The following is a 24,509-nucleotide window of genomic DNA, read 5'->3' on the forward strand; positions in this document are numbered from 1 at the left end:
ATCCCAAAGTATTAAGCTAACAATTAATGGTTTGATGTTAATGATTGATGAATCAAGAATGGAGGCTGGATGTAATTATGGCATCTGGCAGATGGCCATTATGGGTGTTCTCTAGGTCATTTAGGCCTTGACTTCTGAAGGTAATTTTCAAGAGGGAGTTGGTTTTATAAGCCGAGTGAGTGTGTTCCCTATAACTCTGAGCTTCCTGACTTGTGTAATTTTTCATCTGTAACTTTTCACCCTTATCAGGTGTCTGAACCAATGGGGTCACCCAGTCTTGGTCTGTGCACCTCATAAATTGTAAGCCAGAATAAACTTTCTTCCTTTTCAAGTTGCTTCTCTCATGTGCATTAATTAAAGTAATGAAAAATTGAGTAATACAAGCTTTCTGATTAAATGCCAAAGGAAAGATCACATCATTATAAATGAGAACATAATAAAATCTTTATATACAGTGGAAAGACATTCAGTTTCTTAATAAAGTCTTCTTACTAGACCAAAAAAAGAAGAAATATTGGTGGAGCAAATGTTTTAATTTTTCTTCCCCCTCCCCCCCTTTTGTGTCTGCAGGGGAGGGGGCCACTCCTTGGTGTGAAGCTGCATTTGCACCTGGGGATGGGGACAGTCATTTGATGATGCCTTAGAACCCCAGTGTGCGGAAGAGTGTTCTGAGGAGTTGTTGGTTTTGTTGCTCCAGGGTTTACAATATTTTCCCAAGGTCTATTGGTCGACAAAGTCCACCTTAGTGTGTTCAGAGACCCAGGAATGTGCTGCAGAGCTTAGCCAGAGTTGTGCAGCTTATTCCATCCACTGATGAGGCTGTTGATGCCCTCTACTGGTCCAGATGAGCTGGCTGTTATGTCCCTGGTGTGCTTCAGCATGCTGTTTACTATACTACACAGGCAGTAGCTCAGGAGGCCCAGTCCCAACACATACGCTCCAAGTCGGACCACATATCCTGTGGTGTTCTGGGGATGGCTAGAGTCTGAGTCCAGTGATTTAGTTGGGGAATCCCCCAAAAAACTTCACCTGGAGAGATTTCAGACTTAAGTGTGCTAGCCACTGCAAAGTCAGGTTCTGTCCTTCACTTGCATCAGCCAACACACATACTGATGGATGCAAACTGCCTGATTAGTTCTGTCTCAGCCCCATATCTCATGTGAACTGCTGGGTGTTGCAGCCCAGCACAACCAGTAGCCTGCCACAGACCCATTCCTCACATTATACCAGCAGATGCCCTGGTTCTCATAGTTAACCAACAATTGGTATAATCTAGCAGGGGAATGTCCACAATTCCCCTGCCTGGCATGCTGCCAGTCCCAGATCTTGTTCCTGTCAGGGAGTACCGCAGTCAGGCCTGACTTGATTTGCACCCAGTCCTGACATGTACCAGCTCGTGCTATGGCTGGCCCACACCCATTCTGGCTTTCTCACATGCTAGCAGGTGCAGAACCTTAGTCTAGCTTGACCCACAGCCAGTCCCAGCTCTCACATTCATGCATTGAAGCAGTGGCCCAGCAGAGAAGTACTGGAGGTTCCCCTACTAGACTTGCTCCCAGCCCTGGTTCTTGCATTTGCCAGTGGGTGCTGTGGCCCAGTCTGAGATGGCTTGGTCTCAGTCTCGGCATTCACTAGCAGGTGCTGAAGCCTAATATAGCCCACCTTTCCCCCAGACCAGATCTTGCCAGTGGGTGCATCAGCATTGCCCATCCTGGCCCACTCCTAGTACCAGCTCTCATGTCAACTGGCCAGTGCTGTGGTCCTACCCAGTGTGGCCTGCCACTCATCCTGACTTGCATTTGTGCCTGAGTGCTCTGCAGAACAACCTGCCTGGTTTGCCTCCAGACCTGGCTCATACAAATGTCAAAGGGTGCTGCATCCCAGTCTGGTCCTGCCTGCTCCCAGACCTGGCTCTTAGGTGTCACCAGTAGGTGCTGTAGCCTAGCAAGGGAGCTCTACAAGTTCCCCCTACAGACCTCCTGCCAGCCCAGGATCCCAATATGCTAGCAGGTGTAGCAGCCCTCCCTGCCTGGCCTGAAGCTGAAAGCCAGGAGCTTTTTCTGTGTCTCCCCTGTGAGTTGCAGGAGCCCCAGGCCATATGCTATTAGCTTCTGCTGTCTGAGACGCATTAGTAGGGAACTGAGTTGGAAGAAAAGATCCAAGTCTTGAGCCAGCACCCATAGGGGATACTGGCACCACAGGCAGCAGCTTTTACCCACTACACCAAAGAGCTGGCCCCAGACTAAATTTCTTTCTCCTATGTGCTATGAAAGTATTAGTATCTTGTTTATGTTTGTATTATATGTTAATTTACATTGTTGGATGTGTCTATCCATATTGTTTTTTTTTTTAAAGATTAATTTACTGTATTGGAAAGGTAGATTTACAGAGAGAAAGATCTGTCCATCTGCTGGATCATTCCCCAAATGACCATAATGGCCAGAGCTGAGCCAGTCCGAAGCCAGGAACCTCTTGAGGTCTCTCACACAGGTGCAGGGTCCCAAGGCTTTGGGCCATCCTATACTGCTTTTCCAGGCCACAAGTAGGGAGCGGAAAAGGGAGTGAAATGGCTGGGACACAAACTTGCACCCATTTGGGATCCTGGCACATGCAAGACGAGGACTTTAGCCACTAGACTACCATGCCAGGCACCATGCTAAGTTTTGAATAACTTGAAATTATAGGCAACACTTTATTTATGTGTGATCTTTGTTGTGGCTGAAACATAGTAGACACTCACTTTTTCAAGGATTGCAAAATATGTGTTTGAATTATTGTGTGTGTGAAAGGAGTTAAAGTAACATAAGAAGGCAAAGGAGGAAATCCTAAATTTTATTTCTATTGCCACAGCATTTTAAAAAATAAATTAGTGTATGTTTTACCACATATGAATCAAATACATGTTCAGTCAGTTGGTGTCTCCGTGGTGCTTGTATTTTGAAATCCTAAAGATTGAGAAATAGCTCCTTGATAATATGAATTTAATATCACAAGTGTTTATTGAAATAAGGAAAGAGAAGCCATGATTTGTGGATTATGTTAAAAATGGTTACTATGGTCAGCTGTTTAAAACCTAGCTTTGTAAGTCAATGTCAGATTATATCAGTTTGTCTACATGTGTATTTTTAAATGTTTTCTATAATCTAAATATTTTTTATAGATACTTTGACATCCTGACAACAAATTTTTTATAGCAGTTGATCTTGATATAAATTTATATTTTCTGTTCCTATAAATGGGGTAACTGAATGAACACATACGACATAATTTACATATTTGATTATTTAATTCTATGTGAATACATAGTAAGTAAGCTCTATCACATCACTTATGTTTTTATTGAAATAGTTTACCTCTTATAGAATGCTCTTTTAGATATACCTATATTCTCAAGATCAGCAAACCTGAAGCAGATAGATCTCATAGAATAGATAAGTAGACTGTAAATACTGAAATTACATGTTTGTAGTTTTCATAAGAATATTATCTGGGACCCAGTGGCTAAATCCTCACCTTGTACATGCTAGGATCCCAAATTGGCACCTGTTCATGTCTTGGTTCCTCCACTTCCCTCAGCTCCCTAGTTGTGGCCTGGGAAGGCACTCGAGGATGGCCCAAAGCCTTGGGACCCTGTACTGAGAAAGACACCTGGAAGAATCTCCTGGCTGCTGGCTTTTGATTGGCTCAGCCCTGGCCATTGCAGCAACTTGGGGAAAGATCTTTCCTTCTGTCTCTCCTTCTCCTTGCAGATCTGCCTTTGCAAGAAAAATGAATAAATCTTAAAAGGAGAGAGAGAATATTGCTCTTGCTCTTTTATGCTTTGGCATTTGCAGCATTGTCTTGACTATTTAATCCTTTGCCACAATTCTTTCACAAGAAGGAAGGACTAAAGTCTGAAAAGATGAATTGTATCTGGAGTTGGTGCACTCATTCTGGCAGAAAGGGTCTGAAGGTGGAATGCCAATTGACTAATTATAATTAGAAATCAACTAGTGCAAATTTTCAAAGTTGTAGAGCTCAAAGTCTGGCAGTCAGTTGCTAAGGGTAAACAATAAATAATGAGGTTGTACTTAAGCGGTACTTGATGTTCATAAGGGCTTGGAAGATTTCTGTCATTTAAAGAAGTCCTAGGAATTAGATATGGGTATTTAGGAAATGTTTTCATTATAGTCATTTTTTTCAAAAAACAAAAGACAGTGCAATCCCTAATCATTCCTCAGAATCCCAAGACTTTTTCTAAATAATTGAATTAAATGTTAAACATGGGTGATCTCAAAACTATATTTAACATTATTTTTTCTTTAGATTTTTAGCTACTGTACCTTTCCTTTAACTTACTTAGGTACACCTACATTACATTTGTCTTTGTAAAGCTTCGTTGTTGTTTTTTGTCCATTATTACTATTTTATTATACAATTTCAAAGGCTAGAGATTTCCCCTATTCCCTTCCCCAATTTTCCTCTTCCCAAGCACTGAGTTCCCCTGTATTGTTACAATAGTATAGTTCTTCATAAACAGTCGTAAGTCCATTATTACAGGCATGGAAAATGGCAGAGAGTCCAGCATTCTAGTGTCAAGTTATATTTAACACTTTCTTTTGGAGTCTATCTTTGATCTGAAAGTAAAGATGCATACTGCATTGTATCCTCACATATGGATATGATAGTCTCCATTGCACAGTTACTATACATGTCCTTAAATGAAAAACTGCAAAACAAAATCAACAATGGGAAGAAAAATTGAAATTCACAATTCCTTGAAGTAACATCCTACCAAAATACCAATGCGTTACTGAAGAAATGAAAAAGAAAATCAAGAATCTTCTTGAAGAAAATGATGCTGCTGTATGAGCCATGAGTCAATGAAGAATTTAATACAAGGAGAAAAACTGAAGAAATGAAAATTTTAAAAATTCAAAATGTCAGATGGGCCTGATGCAGTAACCTAGTGGCTAAAGTCCTTTCCTTGCTTGTGCCAGGATCAGTTCTGTATGGATGCTGGTTTGTGTCCCAGTAGCCCCACTTCCCATCCAGCTCCCTGATTGTGGCTTGGGAAAGCAGTGGAGGATGGCCCAAAGCCTTGGGACCCTGCACCAGTGTGGGAGACCCAGAAGAAGCTCCTGACTCCAGGCTTCAGATCAGCACAGCTCCGACCATTGTGACCAGTTGAGGAGTGAATCAACAGATGGAACATCTTCCTTTCCGGATTTCTCACTTCCCAATAAAAACAAATAAATCTTTAAAAAAACAATCCATGAGATATAGTTTCTGCTGATCTTTGTTGGTAAGATGTGTCTCCAATAGGCAGCATATAAATGACATATATATATATATTTTTAAATTAAGGCTACTAATCTATAACATTTGATTGAGAAGTTTAAGCCATTTACATTCAGGGTTAAAATGAGTGGGTTGTAAATTGGACCTGTCATTTTAGCAGTGGGTTGTTCATTGCTTGATTTGGTCTTCTGTTATTGTACTGGGGTGTTCTTCACATATGCCTTTGGTTTTGGTGGGTGCTATTCCTTTTCTCTGTCAAGAGAACATCTTGAAGTTTCATTTGTAGGGCAGGTTTGGGAGAGGCATGTTCTTCAACTTTTCTTTACTGTGAAAGAATTCTACTTCATTTTCAAAGACAAAGGAATGCTTTGCTGGGTATGTTATTCTGAGCCAACAATTGCTTTGTTTTAGAATCTGGAATATGTTGCTCCATTTTCTTCTGGCCTGTAGTTTCCTGTGAGAGGTCAGCTGTGAGCTTAATTGCCATTCCTCTGTAGGTCAATTGACTTTTTTTCTCAAACACATTAAGGACCTTTTCCTTAAGTTCCATTGAAGAGAACTTGATTATGTGTCATGGTGAAGATCACTTTTGGTCACTCCTGTTGGGAGTTCTGTGCCCCTCCTGGATGCTGTTTCCCAATTATTTCTCTAGATTAGGGAAATTTTCCTTTATTATTTTATTAAATGCACTTTTAAGCTCAGCTCCTCTTTCTGCACCTCCTAAACTCGCATAATTCTTATATTTGGCCTTTTAATAATGTCCTTTAATTCTTGAATACCTTTTTTGGCTTGACTCAGCTCTGCTTCCAGCTTTTTGATTATTTTACCATTGTAGCAAGACATACCCTCAAATTCTGACATTCTTTCTTCTGGTTCATTATTATGGAGACTCTCCAGTGTATGTTAATTTGTTCCTTTGTACCCTTCATTCCCAATAATTCTACTTGATTTTGTTTCAGTGTTTCTATTTCCTGTGTGACATACTCTTTAAGTTCCTTGAACGCTAATATGTGCTTCTTGTCATTGATAAGAAACTTTATAACAAGTGTGATGAATTCTTTATCCCCCATTTTCTCGGTGTATTCCTCAGTTAACTCTGAGGTTGGCAAAAGACTTTTGCTCTTTTGCAGGGGAGTCTTCAGTAATATTCGTTGTGCTTGTGTCTCTTGCTGTTGGTCATTGTACTTCTGGTTGGCAGATTCTTCTTCTCAGGGCATGTCACCCACAATTCAATTTTACTTATTGTGGTTTACTTAATACAGTTCTTTGCTTGCAGTCACTTGTGCCGTTCTCTCCAACGAGTTTTAGTTCGAGACTCTATGGTAGACTTGCACCACTGTCTGCGTAGTCCAGCTCCTGGCTCTCCACTTCCTGTGATTCCTTGCTGAGGCTGCAGTTGGCTGTACAACCGTTCTCCCACTTCCTGTTTAAGCAGTTGCTAGAATTAGGGAGACAGCAGGTGTCCTAAATAGCTAAATAGTTGTTGGCAGTGCTAATCTTGCCAGACCTGCTGGCCATTAGGTCTAAAGGCCACACAGACTTAACTTCCTGTGTGATAATATTTAGAGATGAAGCTTTGGATGTCCCCCAAAGAACCAGTTTGATCCCAAATTCTTTTATGTTTTTTAAAAATTATTTTGTTCACTTGAATGGTAGAACTATAGAAACAAGGAGCTCTGCCATCTGTAGGTTTACTTCCCAAATAGCCACAGTAGCCTAATGATCAGGGCTGAAATAAGTGCAGCTAGTAACCAGGCTTCACCAGGTTTCCCATGAGAGGTGCCCAAGCACTTGGGCCATCTACAGCTTTTTTTAAGGAACATTTAGCACTGAGTTGGATTGGAAATGCGGCAGTTGAGATTGGAATGGACACTCATAGGATATACTCAAGTGTTACAGGAGATGTTTTGACTACCTGCTGTTAAAATTTTTTAAAAATTTTTCTTTTTCAAAAAGGTTTATTTGTTTTTATTGGAAAGGCAGATCTTATTTACATACAGAAAGGTCTTCCATCTGCTGATTCACTCCCCAAGTGGCCACAATGGCTAAGCTGAACTGATCCAAAGCCAGGAGCTCCTTCTGGGTCTGCCACGTGGGTCCAGGGTTCTAAGGCTGTGGGCCGTTCTCAGCTGTCTTTTCAGGCCACAGGCATGGAGCTGGATGAGAAGTGGAGCAATCGGGACATGAACTAGGCACGTGCAAGGCGAGGATTTAGCCACTGAGCCATCATACTAAGCCCCCAGATTCGTTATTTTGGTAGTTCTAGGTAGGTAGAAACTTAATTTGGTGAGAAGGTGATTAGATTGAATGAGGTTACTAGTTAGGCCTCCATGATTAAATATTGATGACTTTTGTGAGAAACTACTTGGACCTAGCCAATATACAAGCAGAACAGACAAATAAGACAACAAAAACAGTATCACCACACGCTAAGCCATTGGTACTGCCCCGTCTTGTACTGCTAAGCTCCAAAATTGTAAATTGAAATACACCTCCTTTCTTCATATATTGATTATTGTAAGATTTGTATTGTAGTAATGCAGTGATGTAGTAATGAGTGACTGATACACAGTTTTTAGGCAATAACTTGGATAATACTAACCTGAACTATCTTCTCAAATGGGTTTCTTAGACTGAGGTTTTTATCAAGCTTGTAATTTTACTGTGCATATCCAAGTAACATGAAATACAGTATTTTTTCCTCATGAACAATATAACATAGATAAAAATTATGGTGTGTATAGAGCCCGTAAACAAAAGCACTGTAAAAAGTATAATTTAAACTGAATTGATTTTTTAGTATCCTTATTTGAATAAGTATGCACGTGAATTGAATATGTCTCCAAACTAACTGAAATCAGTTTGTTATTTTTAAGCAATCAAACCATATAGGACAGGAAATATTCTAGTTTTTAAAGATTTGATTATTTATTTGAATGACAGACTTAACAGAAAAGAACGGGAAGAGAAAGAGTTGCTTTCATCCTTCCACTGGTTTACTGCTCAAGATGGCTGCAGTAGAACAGGCTGGTCCTCTCTGAAGCTCGGAACTAGCAGTTTCTTCCGAATGTCCCATGTGCCTGCAAGGCCCAAGCACTTGACCATTTTCCAAAGTTTCCCTATGCAGTTTAGCAGGGAGCTGCACCCATGTGTGCCAGCGTATGTTAAGAGTTCAAGGTTAGGTTAATTTGAATGGATGCAACAATAGAAAGTGAAGTGCGTGACAGCTGACATTTTTTTTTGTAAATTCTTTGATACTCTGATGTATCTGTTTTTAATGCCTGCTGTTATACATAAGCATACTTTTTGCATATTGACTTGTCTTGTAGAAAATGCATACATAAAGAGATAAATGTAATAGTGTGTTAGTTACTTAGTGACCAGTTCTTAGAACTCTGAGTTCTGATATCTTGGGATAACAGAAGTGTTTACAGACATGTTTACTATGAAATAATTATTTCTAACAATGTTTTACCAGGTTCTTTTCTCACGTTATATTCTTTCTTAAGATAATGACATTGGTACATACATAAGTCTGTGTAGTTTTTCAAATACTCTGTCTTCATAATTATTGACTTAGGCAGTTAGAAGTGTTACCAGTTATAATATTTTTCTGATTAAGCACAGTAATTGCTTTATTTGCGTAAAACCCAGCTTAGGTGTTTATATGTTGTCAGTCACTGGTTTGACAGTATAAAGATAGAAATTATGACAACATATGATTTATAAAAAAATGTTTTACTCCTAAAATATGTTTCTGAACTTCTGCTTCTGTAATTGCTGGAATAGGCCTAGTGTGTGAATAGGACATATGGACCAGTTTGTGTTATTCAACATTCAGGTAATTATTTAATGAAAATATGGTTTATTTCCCTTGCATAGAAATTGGTTGGGAGTCATTTATTAAATAACTCTAGGAGTATGTTAATTTAAATAATGAGTATATTATTACCTTATTCAGCTTTCTTCTGTGGTCCTTATGGAATTTTATTTTTTCCCGTAGGTATATGTGGAATTTGATGATCTTGAATGGGATAAACGAGAGTGGGTTAAAGTTTATGAAGATTTTTCAACTTTCTTGGTGGAATACCACTTAATCTGGGCCAAAAGGAATGACCCTAGTCAGACTCAGGGATCAAAGAGCAAGCAGATTCAGTGGCCTGCATTGGTAAGATCTGTTTTTGTTTCATTAAGCATTTTCAGTTGTTTTAAACATTTAATATGGGTTTATATTGCTGGTTGTGAGTTAATATTCCTGTAGAATCTACAAAGTATCTGGCAGAATTTTCAAAACAATTCATTTTGTTAAGCAGCTTTACATGTTTTTCAGTTGTCTTTCATCATAAATAATCCACAGTTTCTTCTATCCAATCAGGTGAAATCAAACTGGATTAAGGACTGGCTGCTAGGAGATAGCTGCCTAGTTTGTATGTAATGTGGAATTTTTAAAAATGAAAGATAGGGATGCTTTATATATTCAGTAGTATATGATTTTTCTTGATTTGTTATTTGTGAATCATTGTGGATGATAACAGGTGTTAAGTGTATAATTATATATTCAAGGTAATGGGTAAATTACTTCATGTAAACATAGATTTAAGAAAATAACAGATTTGAACACATTTAATGATTTAAATCTCATGAAGGAATAATAAAAGCTATAAAGATTACCAAATTTTGTTACAAGGATAGTCATGTTAATCCTTTTCTATGATTAGAACAGTGAAATGTGTTTATTTCCTTGACTGTGGTTTTAAATGTATAAGGAGATTATGAAGTTAAAAAGACAAAAACTAAGTGAGTTGAAGCATAACATTTTTAATAGAAAACAAAGCATAAAAGAGGAAAATGATACCAGGATCTATGGATTAGATAGGAATTTTCAAATAGCAAAATAAAGATGATGATTTTATCCATCTAAAGGTGATGATTTTTATGGTGCATGTAATGCAGCATATTACATTCCTACCAGTGGTATACAAGGGTTACAATTTGTCCACATCTGTGGCAGCACTCTGTGCCCTCGGGGGAAGAGTAAGTAATAACCTTATGAAATGTAGTGTGGAATCTTGCTGTAGTTTTGATTTACCTTTTCTAGTGAATGTGACATTAAACATCTTTTCATATGCTTATATGGCTGTTGGTATGTTTGCAAGAAAAATTTTTTTTTCAAGAAGTGTCTGTTCTTGCTCCATTTTTGAAATGGCTGTTTGGTCTTTTGCCGTTGAGTTTTAGGGAGTTTTGTGTTCTAGATACAAATCCTTTATCACAAATATGATATGCAAAGTTTCCCCACTTCATACATTACTTTTTTATTCTGTCCATGCTGGCCGTTGACAGACAAAAGGCATGATTCTGATTAAATCAAACAAATTTGGGGCTGGAGCTATTATACAGAAAGCTAATCCTCCACCCTATGGGATCAGGTGCCATCCAAAGTCCCAGCTGCTCCACTTCCATCCTGCTCTCTGCTTATGACCTGGGGAAGAAGCAAGAGTATGGCCCAAGTGCTGGGGCCCCTGCGCCCTATGGAAAAACCAGAAGCTCTTGGCTCTCACTTTGGCACTGATTGTTGCAGCCATTTAGGGAGTGAACCAGTAAATGGAAGATCTTCTCTTTATCTTTTCTTCTCTCTGTAAAATCTACCTTTCAAATAGAAATAAATAACTTCAAATCTTTTACTTACCTTTTTGAAAATGTAGAGCTTAACAGCATTTCTTTACTTTTTTTTTTTTCTTTGAGATTGATTTATTTTACTTCAAAGAGTTACAGGAGAAGTAGGAAGAGATATCATCCATTGGTAACTCACCAAATGGCCACAGGGGCCAATGTTGAACCAGTCTAAAGCTGAGAGCCAGAAGCTTTAAATCCCCAGTTCTTTCTCAGGCCTTAACTGGGAGCTAGATCAGCAACAGAGGAACCAGGATTCAAACTGGCACCTGTGTGGTTTGACATTGCCACAGGCAGAGGATTAGTTCGCTGCAACACCACATTGTTGTTTTTGTTGTTGGGGGTTTTTTTTTTTTTTTGACCTTTTTTTCCCTGTCTTTGTCATCATATCCAAAAAGGTGTTTGTCAAATCCAGCTGTAAATCACATTTTGAAGGCTTTATTTTTTTTGCACTCATTTTTAGTTGTTTTGTATGATATAAGGATCCAGCTTCATGCCTTTTTTTTTAATGTTAATACCCATTTCCTCAGATAAATGTATGTTAAAAAGCATTGCTCTTGCTTTCAGTGAGTAATTTGACAAGGTATATAAGCTTTGTTTCTGGATCTCTAAAGATTTCTGCTTATCTCTATATATATTTGGGGGGATGAGGTTGCTTTGTTTTGTTTGCCAATACTATGCACAAGGTTACTGTAACAAATTTGAAATCAAGAACCATTTGTTCTCAAAGTTGTTTTCTGGATTATTGGGCTCTTTATGATGCTGTGATATTCTGTATGAACTTGAGGAGGAGTTCTTTGGTAGGTGTCATTTTGATTTTAATTGGGGTTGCCTTGAAACTGTAGATAATTTTACAGATATAAAAAGTTGTAAGTTGAATATAGAATGCCTTTCATCTATTTACATTTTCTTATTCAGCAATGCTTTGTAGTTTTCAGTGCACAAATTTTTCACTTCCATGGTTAAGTTAGTGTCTTGGTGTAGCTTGTTCTTCTGTGTGGTATGGTATTATTAGTAAATGGGAATTAATTTTTGCATGTTGATTTTGTATCAAATTGTCATCAATGGTAAAACAACGAAAGGTTTCCATATGAGATAAGGAACGCAGCAAGAATGCTCACTTTTGCCAGTTTTATACAATGTAGAATTGGAAATTCTGTTCACAAAATAACATGAGAAAAATACATGGAAGATACCTAATTTGCTCCCAAATATTACCCTACATATAACAAATCTAAAGATGCCACAGTAAAACCTAATAAAACTAATAAATTCAATAAGTAGCAGGCTATAAAGTCTATTTTTAAAGAAAATACTTTCAGTTAGGACTGCATTAAATTATAGATCCTTTTTTTTTTTAACCCAATGCTTCATCTTTTCCTCCTGAGTAAATAAGTAGGTAGTTCATAATGGCTGCATAATATTTAATTTTAAAATGATCCTTTTTCCTAGAATTTAATGCCTAGAATTGCAGTTGTTTCTAATTTGGAGTTTATATTTAACAGTGATAAATTTTATGTAAATCTGTCTGCATCTCTGATTACTTTTTGAGTTTAGATATCTAGTGGTAGAATTACTGATCAAAGGGTATGAACTTGAAAAGTAGAAAAATCTAATAATCTATTCTCCATAAATTAAGTGTTGCAGTGACTGCCATCGTTCCAAGTCAGTATGTAAGTATTTTATGTTACCACACCCTTAGAAGCATTTTTCCCCTCATGTCTCATTTTAAATGAAATAAAAATTTTAAAAGAAATACAAAAGCAGGGGTTATTTTATGTCTTAAGGGGATTATACCATTGAATGTTATCAGTTGTGTCTCTGCTAATTTAATATTTAAAATGCTGCTTCATTGTTTTAATTCACTTTCCTTAAATAGATATATTTTTTCATGTTTATTAGCAGCTTGTTTTTCTTATGAATTGTTTGAATTTACTAGGATTTTGTTTCATATACTGTAAAGAGCTTTCTTTATATTGTAGATACTATTTACAACATTTTCTGCATGTTTGTTTTATAGTTTGCTCAGTTTAATCAATCTTTTAATCAGTCTTTTTGAATTGTAAGTGCACTTTGAAAGAAAGTTCTATATGAGATAGCTTGATTACACTAGATAGTCAAGATATGTCTCTGGCCTGCCTACTCTGCCTCCCTCCCTCACTCCTTTTCTTCTTTCTTGTTTCCTTTCTCCCTTGTTAAAATTTGTGTAAAAAAGATCCGACAAAGTGAAGTGAGAATGCTTATACTATTTAAGAAAATAATCAGTTGAAGTTTCTTAAGCATTTTGCAAACATATGAGATCTTTTTGTTGTTTTTCTGTTCATTAAAGTGACACTTTAATGGAATTCTGAATTTTTAAATTTCTGTAGCAGAATGAGATTTTTTCTGTAAATTTGAAGACTCTGTATTAAGGTAACAATAGACTGAAACACTGATAATTTTGTGTTTGAGTTTCTAAAAACTTAATATTTCTAATTCTGTGCTCATGATATTTGCTGTGGGTCTTTTTGTATTTAATAATGTTTGTATTTATTATCCTTTTCCTAGTATGATTCCTCGTGTGGTACCTGTTAATTACTACATATTAATTATATTATTTTGTCTACCTTTTATTTCTAGCAGTAGTGCAAACTGGCACTGTACCTACTAGTGCCTTGAGATCATGACAGGATGAAAAGAGATCTGTCTCATTAGCCTATTCTGAAATTCAGTTTTAAAATTTAAAAGTAATTATACCTCCAACAAAATATGACTAGTATAATATTCGGGTTACTTCTCTGGAATTGTGTCTTTGTCTCTCATTCCAGGATATCCATATAGCAAAACATTTATTGAAGCACCACATGTAACAGCTGAGTGGTGTTGGGTTTTTTCTTGGTCCTGTATGACCAGGGTACCACGTGAGGCGATTCTAATTGATGTAGGCTAATGTTGTTAAATCTCATTTACTTTTTAAGTAAATTACTTGTGAAGACATATTTATCTACACCAGGGAAAGAAAATGTTGACATTCATAATTGAAATCAACGAATCAGCCATCTAACTGGGTTAGGGCCCTGGCTCCATCTCCTTTAGGAAAACCTTCTGTGGGGAGTGGGGTTTCGACCCTAACCCAGCTGGGCTGTAATGCTGCTGCATTTTCTGAGGGACAGAGTTTTCTACTTTTCTGCTGGCCCAGCCTTCCAGATCACCCCAACCAGAATTAATCTCACCATCCTTTGTTCCTATAGGACTTTGTACCTCTGTTTTTAACTACCAACACATTCTGCTTTGTATTATATCTATATGCATGTTTGTTGTCTTCAACTAGATTGTAAGTTCTTTGAGGACAGGAATCATCTTAGTCATCTTTGAAAGGTTCCCAGGAGTCTAGCATAATGCCTTACTACCTTAGTACATAAATACTTTACCCAGCCAGTAAAACCCTGGTGAGAGAGCTATATCAAGTTCCCTGGTGATTAGTCTGTTAAAATCAAAGGACAGGAGACTAAAGTAAGCTTGTTTTTGTGATGAAACTGTTCAGGTTTAAACATGGCAGGGTAATCTAAAACAAGTAAATGTATAATGTCTTCATTAAAATCAAATACAAATTTGACTCCTTAAGTGATCAGTGGGGAAATGTGAAATTGCTTCTTGAAATGAGTTGTTACAAAAACATGCAAGGGAGGGATAGACAATTTGATTCAACCAAATATGCTCTTCTTGGATAATTGAGTTTTTAAAGTGCGTTTTAAGAAATTCAGACTAATTCCCAGTACAATTTTTCCTTCATAGACAAAATTATTCTGGTTTCATCCAGAATTATGTTCCTATAAGAACCTTTGTTAATTTTAGTTTCTTTTCTACACTTTTTTTTTTCACTATTGCAGAAAGAAACTTAGAAACTTCCTAATGGGGGAATATGGTTTATTCTCTTTGAAACAAGATTATTATTATGCTGACTGCTATATTGCATTTGCCATAATTGTTTTAGGCAATGGCCTTAACCATATTTTACTAAGACATAAAGATATGCTACATTTCAAATTAATAATCCTTGAAATAGAGTTTAAGAGTTTCAAAAATCAAATTATTATTAAATTATTATTAAATTAAATTATTATTTAATTAGAAAGGCAGAGAGTTACATAGAGTAGAGACACAGAGATCTTCTTTCCACTGGGTCACTCCCCAATGGCCATAATGACTAGAGCTGGGTTGATATAAAGCCAGGAGCTTCTTTCAAGTCTCCTGTGTGGGTAAGAGGGCTTAAGGATTTGGGTCTTCTGCATCTTTCATGGGTTCATTAGAATGGAATTTGATCAGATAAGAGCAGCTGGAACTCAAATAGGTGCCTAAGAGAGGATTCTGGTGCCGCAGGCTGAGGTAGGTTAAACTAGTATGTCGTGGCTGAGGCTCCTCAAGAGTTTTTATATACCAGTAATTATTTCTGCAATGATTTTACTTTGATAGATAGTTACAGGGAACTAGTAATCCTGCAGAATTGTTACTTCTTTGTCAGGTTCTATTTCAGGAGGAGACATACATATATATATATATATATATACATATATATATGAAAATTATCAGTCTTTTCAAATGATAAAATCATAATGATAAATGTGATGGATTAGTGCATAAATTTCTGTGAGTCATAAAGTGACATTATTTGGGGCAAAATAATTTATTGTAAGAGCTATAAAAAAGTTCATACTCTTTAATTCAGTAATTCTACTCTTAGGAAATTATTCTTTAAGCACATTATTTTAAAAGGATGTTCATTGCAGGAAAGAGAAGTGAAACGGTATGGATGTCCATTTTGTGAATATTGTTAAATTCAAGTTTTGGAATATTATGCAGCTTTAAATGTGTTAATTGGATTCACTTTGAAGAAACATGGGAAAATAAAAAATATTTTTAAAATCTTTATTATGTTGGAGTCAATTATTTTAGAATAATTAATGAAGTAACACAGAGCAATTTTTCTAATGGACCAAAACTCGTGTTTTTAATTACAAAAACATTTCCAAGTAGATTAAAAATTTGAATGTTAAAATTCTGTCCACCATTATTTATTTTGGAAATAATTTTTTTCAAATTGCTTAGCAGACTTGGCTTAGGCTTTTGCTTAATATGTTTTGATATTTACTATTTTTGTGTTTTGTTGACTTCATTTTAAGATTTGTCCTAGAACAATTACAGTGTCAAAAAATAAAACTTTGCAATATAAATATTAGTGTAACATGAAATAAAATATAATGAAGATCTTAAAAATAGTTTAAAAAATTTTGTTAAGTCCATTTGAATTAGTCATTTATTTTCAGCTCTGCATGGTTGAATATGACCATAGTGGTCTCCTAGTCATAGCAGAGAATGTTGGAGTTGAAAGAGAAAGTGCTGATTGAAGACAATGAAATACATTAAAAACATAAGCCTTTGTGTAGGATTTCTCCAACTTTGTCATGTACTGTTAATATTGGGTGAAATTATCTTTAGAGTATTTCATAGTAGTACCTACTAACAGAGATGTGAAGATTAAGCAATACAGATATTTTGTAAAAGGCTCAGTATTAACAATGAAATGAGTTTAGGCAGGTGAATGCTAAAAGGGTTATTTTATTAGATCATCCTTACTTCTGGCATCAGTCTCAGGTTTACTAGTTCTCTAAAACAACTCAGAAGATACTGAAAGCTCCTATACTGAAATTTAAATATGCTAAAAGACAGGCGTGAGTTAAGCATGCTACTTCATGGATCCTTTCTCTGTGGAATTATGGGCAGCATTATCTTGCATTCACAATATGTGTTATCAACTGTTAAAACTCAGTTGAGCTTAGCTTTTGCTTTCTTCAGGTTTTGTTGGGGTAGAATCACATGGCATCTGCCTGGATTGCCTCTTCTCTCTTCCTGCTCAAAGATCAAAATGATGCCATTAGTTAACACCTGCCGAGGTTGAAATGGCAAGTAAGAGCTCAAAACCTGTCTTTTTAAGTCACTGTGTTAAGAGTTTTTGCAACCAAGGCCTACCCACCAAGTAGGATATTCCAGAAGCCTAAAGACTTAATGTTTCTGGACATCTACAAACTAAAAAGTAATGCTTGTCTTAACAGTAGTGGTGTGAATACAGTTGTCCATTACCATTCATGGGGTATTGTTTCCAGGACTACTGTGGACCCCAAATCCTGGACTGCCTGATCTCTTCTTTAAAGTGGTGTAGTACTTTCATATTACTGTGCAAGTATACTTGAGGTTTATCTAAAGAACTTAAAATATGTAACAAATGCTGTATTAGTATTTGTTAAACTATTGCTTGGGCAGTAATGACAAGAAAAAAGTGTGAATGTTGAGTACATATGCAATTTCATTTTTCTGTGACTATTTTCAGTCTGACATAGGTTGACTCCGCAGTGGCAGAACCAACAGTAACATTTAGAGGAGCCAGTGTAGATACATTGGCTTAAATTTTAAGGAAACAATTTTTTTTGTTTACAAGCCATTCCATCCGTGTGTGTGTATGTGTGTGTGTGTTAATTTCTGACTTCTTCCTTTGATTATACCACATAAGAAACTTGTACAGAATTATTTCTATTATTTCTCAGAGAAATTAACTGATAGTTGACTGATTTTTTTTCTTTACCTGATTGTCTTATGTCAGTATTACATTCTGAGGAGGTTCTAATTCCATCACATATTTGATTGTAAGCATCCTTATTATTATAAGATTTAGTCATATAAGGTGATTAAATCGTACTGTCAGTGTTAAGCTATATTGTTTATGGTCACTGTATAATTTGGTTCTATTGCAGAACACATCATTAAAAATTACAGAGCAATTTGCTGTACCTACTCAAACCAAAATGACTTTTCCCTGTTTATATTATTTTGAATGACCATAAATGGCTGTTGTTACATTACTTCCTTGGTTCCAAGTTCAGAATAACCAGTCAGCCTGTCTTAATTCTCAGGAATAGTGATGACTGCTGTATGATAGCTTGTTCTTGCTTATAAAAATAATATATTCATAGCATTTTTCTGCTCTAACTATCCTAATTTTATAATGGAATTATATTTTTCCAGTGTTAAGATAGTGTGCATATTGTATCTAAATATTTTATGTCCTTTGATCGTGGATGCACTGTCCGTTCGTGCCTGATATGGACTAATTTTCTTTCAAATGGAAATTTTCTGGTTCAAAATCCTGGTAGTGATTGCTTATGAATGATAATAGGCTTTCGCATTGTCGTCTGAAATCCACATAGGTTATTGCACCAAGAATTGTCTTACATTCTGTGCTGCTGGGGATTAATTTGTGTGGACACAGTCATTTTCATTGGCTTCTGTTTTTCAGGTCTAATCAGCATTGTCTAAAAGGAAGATTTGTATGAATTCTGTTTTAAGTAATAAAAGCATTCCCCAGTCAGACATAACTTTAGATAAAGGAGATAAAACTGCTTTACATAAAGTCAGTTCTTGTATTTTTCACTCAAACTTTTATCTTAATTCTATAAAATTTATGTGCTTGTATCATCTCAGTCTAACTTAGCCTTTTTGAGAATGACTCAGTAGAGTTGTAACTTCTGTACATGGAATTCTTATGTTAAGGAGTCATAGAAGCATTCCTCTGTTTTACCCACTTAAATGTGTTTTACTTTAGATCCCTATTTGGACCCTGGCAAAGTACGTACTTAATTCTTAGTCATTAGATGTGAGAACATCAGCTCAGGCAACTTGAAGTTAGGTGTTAGGTATCTTACAGTAATTTTTACCTTCTAGTTTTTTTTTTTAATAGATTTATTTATTCTTAATTGAAAGGCAGATTTTATAGAGAGAAAAGCTAAGAGAGAAGGTCTTCCATCTTCTGGTTCACTCCTCAAATGGTTGCACCAGCTGGAGCTGAGGTTACACTGAAGCTACTAATAGATGGGATTAGCTAAAATCAAAGCTTGGACTTGACAGCAAGATTCAGCTTAAACACATCTGCCCTTTAGCTATTACAGGTGACAGTAATCAAGGGACCATATAGTTAATGGGTTGTATTACATTTCTTTATAAAACCAGTGAGTCAAATCCTTGCCAAAATTCCATTGGTAATTTTTAGTACCATAGCTGGAGTTAAATCTTTCATTTCTAAGACTCTGATAACTTTGACCACAAGAAACTGATTACAGCACAGCTGCAGTTCCATGAATGAAAGTTGTGTGATATTCTATTTTTATCATTCTGAGAGCCAGTTTCAATAAATTAGCATTATTCTGGTTATCTTACTTCTGATACTGCCTGCAAGTAGTATAAGCAACTGTAATTTAAAGTAAACTGTTTTCACTTTTTTTCTTTTTAAGTGCTTCAAGGGCAGTCACAGAGTCAGAGATCTTCCATCCATTGTTTTATTCCCCAAATGACTACAAAGATCAGAGCTTGACTGATTATTATCCAGGAGCCCGGATAATAGCTAAGTGGCTTAATCTTCACCTTATGCCTGGTAGTATCCCAGATGGGTTTCAGGTCATATGCTGGCTGCTCTGCTTCCCATCCAGCTTCCTCCTTGTGACCTGGGAAAGCAGTTGAGGATGGCCCAAAGCCTTGGGATCCTGCACCCTCATGGGAGACATGACTTTGGATTGGCTCAGCTCTGGCTGTTGTGGCCACATGGGGAGTGAACCAGTGGATGGGAGATCTTTCTCTATATATATCCTTTGGGTCATCCTCTACTGCTTTCCCAGGCCATAAGCATGAATGGGAAGTGGAACATTCAGTGCACGAACCAGTGCCTGTATTGGATCCTGACCCTTGAAGTGTGAGGATTTAACCATTGAGTCATTGCACCCCGGCTCCTACTTGCACTTCTGAATCATGGATGTTGCTGCTTTTTTGCCACAGTATGTTTCATAGAATATTGCTTATTGATCAGGGAAGCTTTACTGAGACATTGGTGGTGTATCTGTCTTTCCAGTAAAAAAGAAATAAAAATTTTGTTTTTTTAATTTTATTTGTTGAAAGGCAGTTACAGAGAGAAGGGTAAACATCAGAAGTGGCATAGTTGGGACTTGAACTAGGCTTATATGTGATTTGTGGCCATTGTAGTCAAGGTCTTAATCTGCCCAGCAGTGCTGAACCCTGCCTTATGATTATTTCAGTAACAAAATCTGCACCCTTGGCAGTGAGCTGAAAGACATTTATTTTTAATTTAGATTGGTTAAATTTTTAAAGGATTTATTTTTATTGAAAAGGAAGATCAGATCCACGGAGAGAAGGCGAGACAGAAAGTTCTTCCATCCATTAGTACACTCTCTAAATGGCTGTTAATAGGTCACAGTTGAGCCAGAGCCAGGAGCTTCTTCTGCACCTCCTTCGTGGGTCCAGGTTTATCCAGGTTTCTCGAACAGGTGACTGGGAAATACCCCTCTATTACTGCCTTCCCAGGTGCATTAGTGGGAAGCTAGATTGAAAGTGGAGTATCCAGGATTCATACCACCTCTCCAATATGGAATGCCAGGGTAACAAGCAGCGGCTTAGTCCTATATCACAGTGTTTAGAACCTATGGTGCCTTATATAAACAGTTACTTTCTTCTACCTTTTAAGATTAAAGGAGAGTACTCATGACTGAGACAGTTGATTCCTAAGGACCTTCTCTGAGCCATTGTAGTTACCAATTAGTTAACCAATATTATATTTCTGTTTGTAGCTAAGTATCTGATTACTATAAAAGTATCAGCCCAGTATTGGCTTCAAAAAAGAATTGCCAACTGTCTTTGGTTTCCAAAGAAGCAGTAAATTTTCGTTAATTTATCTTACAGAGAAAAATGTAAAATTTCACTTGATGTATTTCAGTTCCTTCAAATAAAAAAATAACATACCTACTCACTTAAAACTGTATGGTCTTGTTCTTCTAGCAGGTGAATCACCACTGCTAGCAGCACCATGAGAATCACCCTATTCTTTCTCACAGTCTATTGTTATAGTTTTGAGTTCTTGGGGAGCAAGTTTTGTCTTCCAGTTGTACCTTTACATATTACAGTTCTTGGGAAGATATTTCCCTAGTACTTCAAGGGCTTTCTTTATCCATGCTGTGTGTTAATACAGTAGTTTGTCCTGATTTTGTTTATCATGCTAGTCGTTTTCTTTATTTTATGTGATTATTTGATGAATATCATTCTTACCGAACTACATATACATTCCATCAAAATTGAGTCATGCTAGTCCTTGTTGACTGTGGTAGCCTTTTCCTCCAACAGTGGGATTTCTGAATAGACTTTATAATCTCCTCAATATATAACTTTTAATCATTTTATCACTTTTATACTGAATTTCCGTTAGCCTGATTTCCTATTTATGTATTATTTTTTGGTGTTATTTAGTAATCTTTATTTACTCACTGTGAGGTTTATTTATTTTGATTTGAAAGGCAAAATTACAAAGAGATTTTCCATAGTAATTTTTTTTATATAGCTTTATTCAAAGTCTTTAAATAAATTTATGGCATATATTGGTATAATAATTGTATAGGCACACTTACATATAAATTATATTTTATATATTACATACAATATTATAGAATAATATGTAGTCTGTATACTTATATCTAAATTATTTTTTTCAAAATTATGAAAATATTGTGAAATTCCTTTGACAAATGGTGAACTTTTTTTCAAGGAAGTAGTAAAACAATCTTTAGGTACAAAACTCTTTAATAATATTGCGGGTTTACTGTGCTTTTTTGTTTAAAAGATTTATTTGAAAGTAGATATACAGAAATAAGGAGAGACAGGATTTTCTGTCCACTGGTTCTCTCCCCAAATGGCCACAATAGTCGGAGCTGATCCCATGTGCAGCCAAGAGCCAGGAGCTTCTTCCAGGTCTCCCACTTGGATGCATGATCCTAAGGATTTTAGGCCCTACTGTTGCCTTCCCAGATAATAAGCAGGGAGCTGTAAATCCATAACTCTTCAATAAGATATTCTTTAAGAATACACATTGTGAGATGACAGGTTGGGATGCTTATACCCTGTGTCAGAAAGCAAGTTTGAGTTATGGTTACCCTGCTTCTCATACGCCCTCCTCCAATAGGTTCTGGAAGGCAGCAGATCATGGGTTAATTGTTGTGTCCTGCTGCCCATTTGTCAAGGCCAGATGAAGTATCAGGCTCCTGATATTATCTTTTGCTTTGGCTGTTTTGTGCCTTTGGGGAGTAGAGCAGTGTTGGAAAATCTGTGTCTCTTTGCTTTTCAAACAAATGGAAACAATGACAATTAAAAAAAAAAAACTAGGGGAACTTAAAGATTCTTTGTCTACCATTAATTATTTTATAAACAAATTGATTGTATGTATTTGAGAGGCAGTTAATAGACATAGGAAAGAGACAGGGAGGGAGGGGAAAGGTTCATCTTCTACCCATTAGTTTACTCCCCAAATGTCTAGAGTGACTGGGCCTGTCCAGAAACTTCATCCCAGTCGCATATGTGGGTAGTTTGGACCATCTTCCATTGATTTCCCAGGCACTTTAGCGGGGAGCTGGATTTCAAGTAGTGTAGTCAGGTCTCCAGCCGTAGCTCAGATGGAATGCTGGCTTTGGATTAACCCACAACACCAGGCCCATCATCCCATCATGGTTCATTAACCTTAGACATCTATGAGGTATTTTGTTTGTTTCTTTAATGAAGTCATGGTATTAATAAATTCATTCCTTTCTCTTTTCTCCTCACAATACTGTATTCTGTCCAAACCAAGGTGTTTGGCACTTTAGAAAAAGATAGTTTTACATCTCCATTGCTTTGTCCTGTTTATTTTTCCCCATCCATGTAACCTTTTTACCTGTTTGTGCATGTTATGTCCCTGTGAATGCAGAGTACTGCATATTTCAAGGAGCCTTTCATTTCAAGGAGCTCATTGGATTCAGTCAGAAATTATTTCTTATAAATTAGCACTCTCTAGAAAAACTTGCATTGACATGAACCTTTGGGATAAAACTGTCGTACTCTTATAGGCATTTTTGATGACAAGAATTAATATTTTAGTTACACTTTTTACCTTCTTTCCCCCTTAGTACTAGAGCATAAAATCTTAAAAATGATGCCAACACAAAGTTCTGTGAACAATTTCTCAACACACTGGCCCATACTAGATGCTACATAAATCTTTTCACCAGCCTTCACGTTGGCATTTTTGTAGATGAGGTATTTATAAAGTAAGCAGTTTGCCTGTGAATCTATGGCTTGTGAGTGGCATATCTGGTATTACTATAACTCAACCCAAGGTTATTTTATATTTAGCCACCCAGTAAGCTATTTGTGGAAATGAATCATACCTATGGATTATATAAGGTTTTTTGTTAGCCATGTGAGGGCATTTCAGAAAGTTAATGGAAAATGGAATTAAAAAGGAAGTTTGTTTTAGTAGAAAAAAATTTGAACGTTCAACATTGTGGCCTACTGAGTAAAGTTGTCATCTGTAATTCTAACATTCCATAGGGGCATGTTAATCTAGTCAGTTTAAACTTTGTAGTGCTATACTGTAAAGAACTAGGGCCTCATAACTTAATGTTTTACTATAGATGTTAAGTTAAACTGACTCAGTAGGCTTTATTTTTAATTTACAGTTGTGTAAGTCATTAACGTTTTCATATCTGCTTGGCTTACAACCTTGATTCCCACATAGTATTTTATTTTAAGACTTTTAATTAACATTGTGTTTACTTTTTTGTCTTTGTTCTTAATACTTTCAAGGTAATATAATTGAATATAATGTATATTGTTTTATATTCATGAGAAGAGTTGTGCATGTAGGTTTTTACTTCTGAGAAATGAGTATAACATAGATAAGAAAAAATGTTTGTGTTTAGTTGTATGAATGTAAACACTGAACAAGAAAAGAGGAAACCAGTAATCATGGTTACTTTCATGTATGAGGTTTGAGAAGAGAAGTTTTAATTGGGAAGCTGTAGACAGAGGGAAAAGAGAACGTACTTTCAGTTTTACATTTCACGTATTTTGACAACCATTTGAATATATTCAATTTTTAACCACTTGCAAGCATCTATCTATGCATTGATTTTTATGCCTTTCCTTAGCTGCAGTTGAGAACGCTTATTTCCAAATATTCGTTTAGGAAAGAAACCTTACTTATGTGAGAAAGTAGATTATGTGCCAATAAAATACTATTCTTACTTGTTTCCTTTATTTTATATTATGGAATAATAAGTTTTTATTAAAATTACCATGGGGGTGACACGATGGGTCAGCTGTCTAATCTACCTGCAAGTGCCAGTAACCCACATGCTGCTGGCTCATGTCCTGGCTGCTCCATTTCTCATCCAGTTCCTTGCTTGTTCCCTGGGAAAGCAACATAGGATGGCCCAAAGCCTTGGGAAGAAGGCTTCTGGCTTCTGGCTTCGGATTGGCTCAGGTCTGACAGTTGTGGCTATATGGGGAGAGTGAACCAAATCTTTCTCTCTCTTCCTCTTCCTCTTGTTAAATCTGCCTTTCAAATAAAAATAAATCTTTAAGAAAAAAAATTGCGTTAAGTTCTTTTAATGTGCATGTATAGATATTTCTGTTAAATACATGTCGTATTTTTTCTGTATATG

At 36.4% G+C, this 24,509-nt stretch overlaps 1 protein-coding gene across 4 annotated transcripts in view; it reads left to right on the top strand.

Annotated features, from left to right (window-relative positions):
* Positions 1-24,509, top strand: part of LOC121168279 (probable JmjC domain-containing histone demethylation protein 2C) — a 197,078-nt gene that overhangs the window by 63,560 nt on the left and 109,009 nt on the right. For all 4 annotated transcript variants that reach the window (XM_040998213.1, XM_040998214.1, XM_040998209.1 and 1 more), the window contains exon 2: positions 9,284-9,448. Coding sequence is in view for 2 of the 4 variants with exons in the window: in XM_040998209.1 (XP_040854143.1) it covers positions 9,284-9,448 (165 nt within the window). In the remaining 2 variants the exon portion in view is untranslated. The remainder of the gene's footprint in view (positions 1-9,283; positions 9,449-24,509) is intronic.

This window comes from Ochotona curzoniae, unplaced genomic scaffold, assembly GCF_017591425.1.
Source record: "Ochotona curzoniae isolate NIBS_2020 unplaced genomic scaffold, NIBS_Ocur_1.0 patch87, whole genome shotgun sequence".
Taxonomy (NCBI): Eukaryota; Metazoa; Chordata; class Mammalia; order Lagomorpha; family Ochotonidae; genus Ochotona; species Ochotona curzoniae.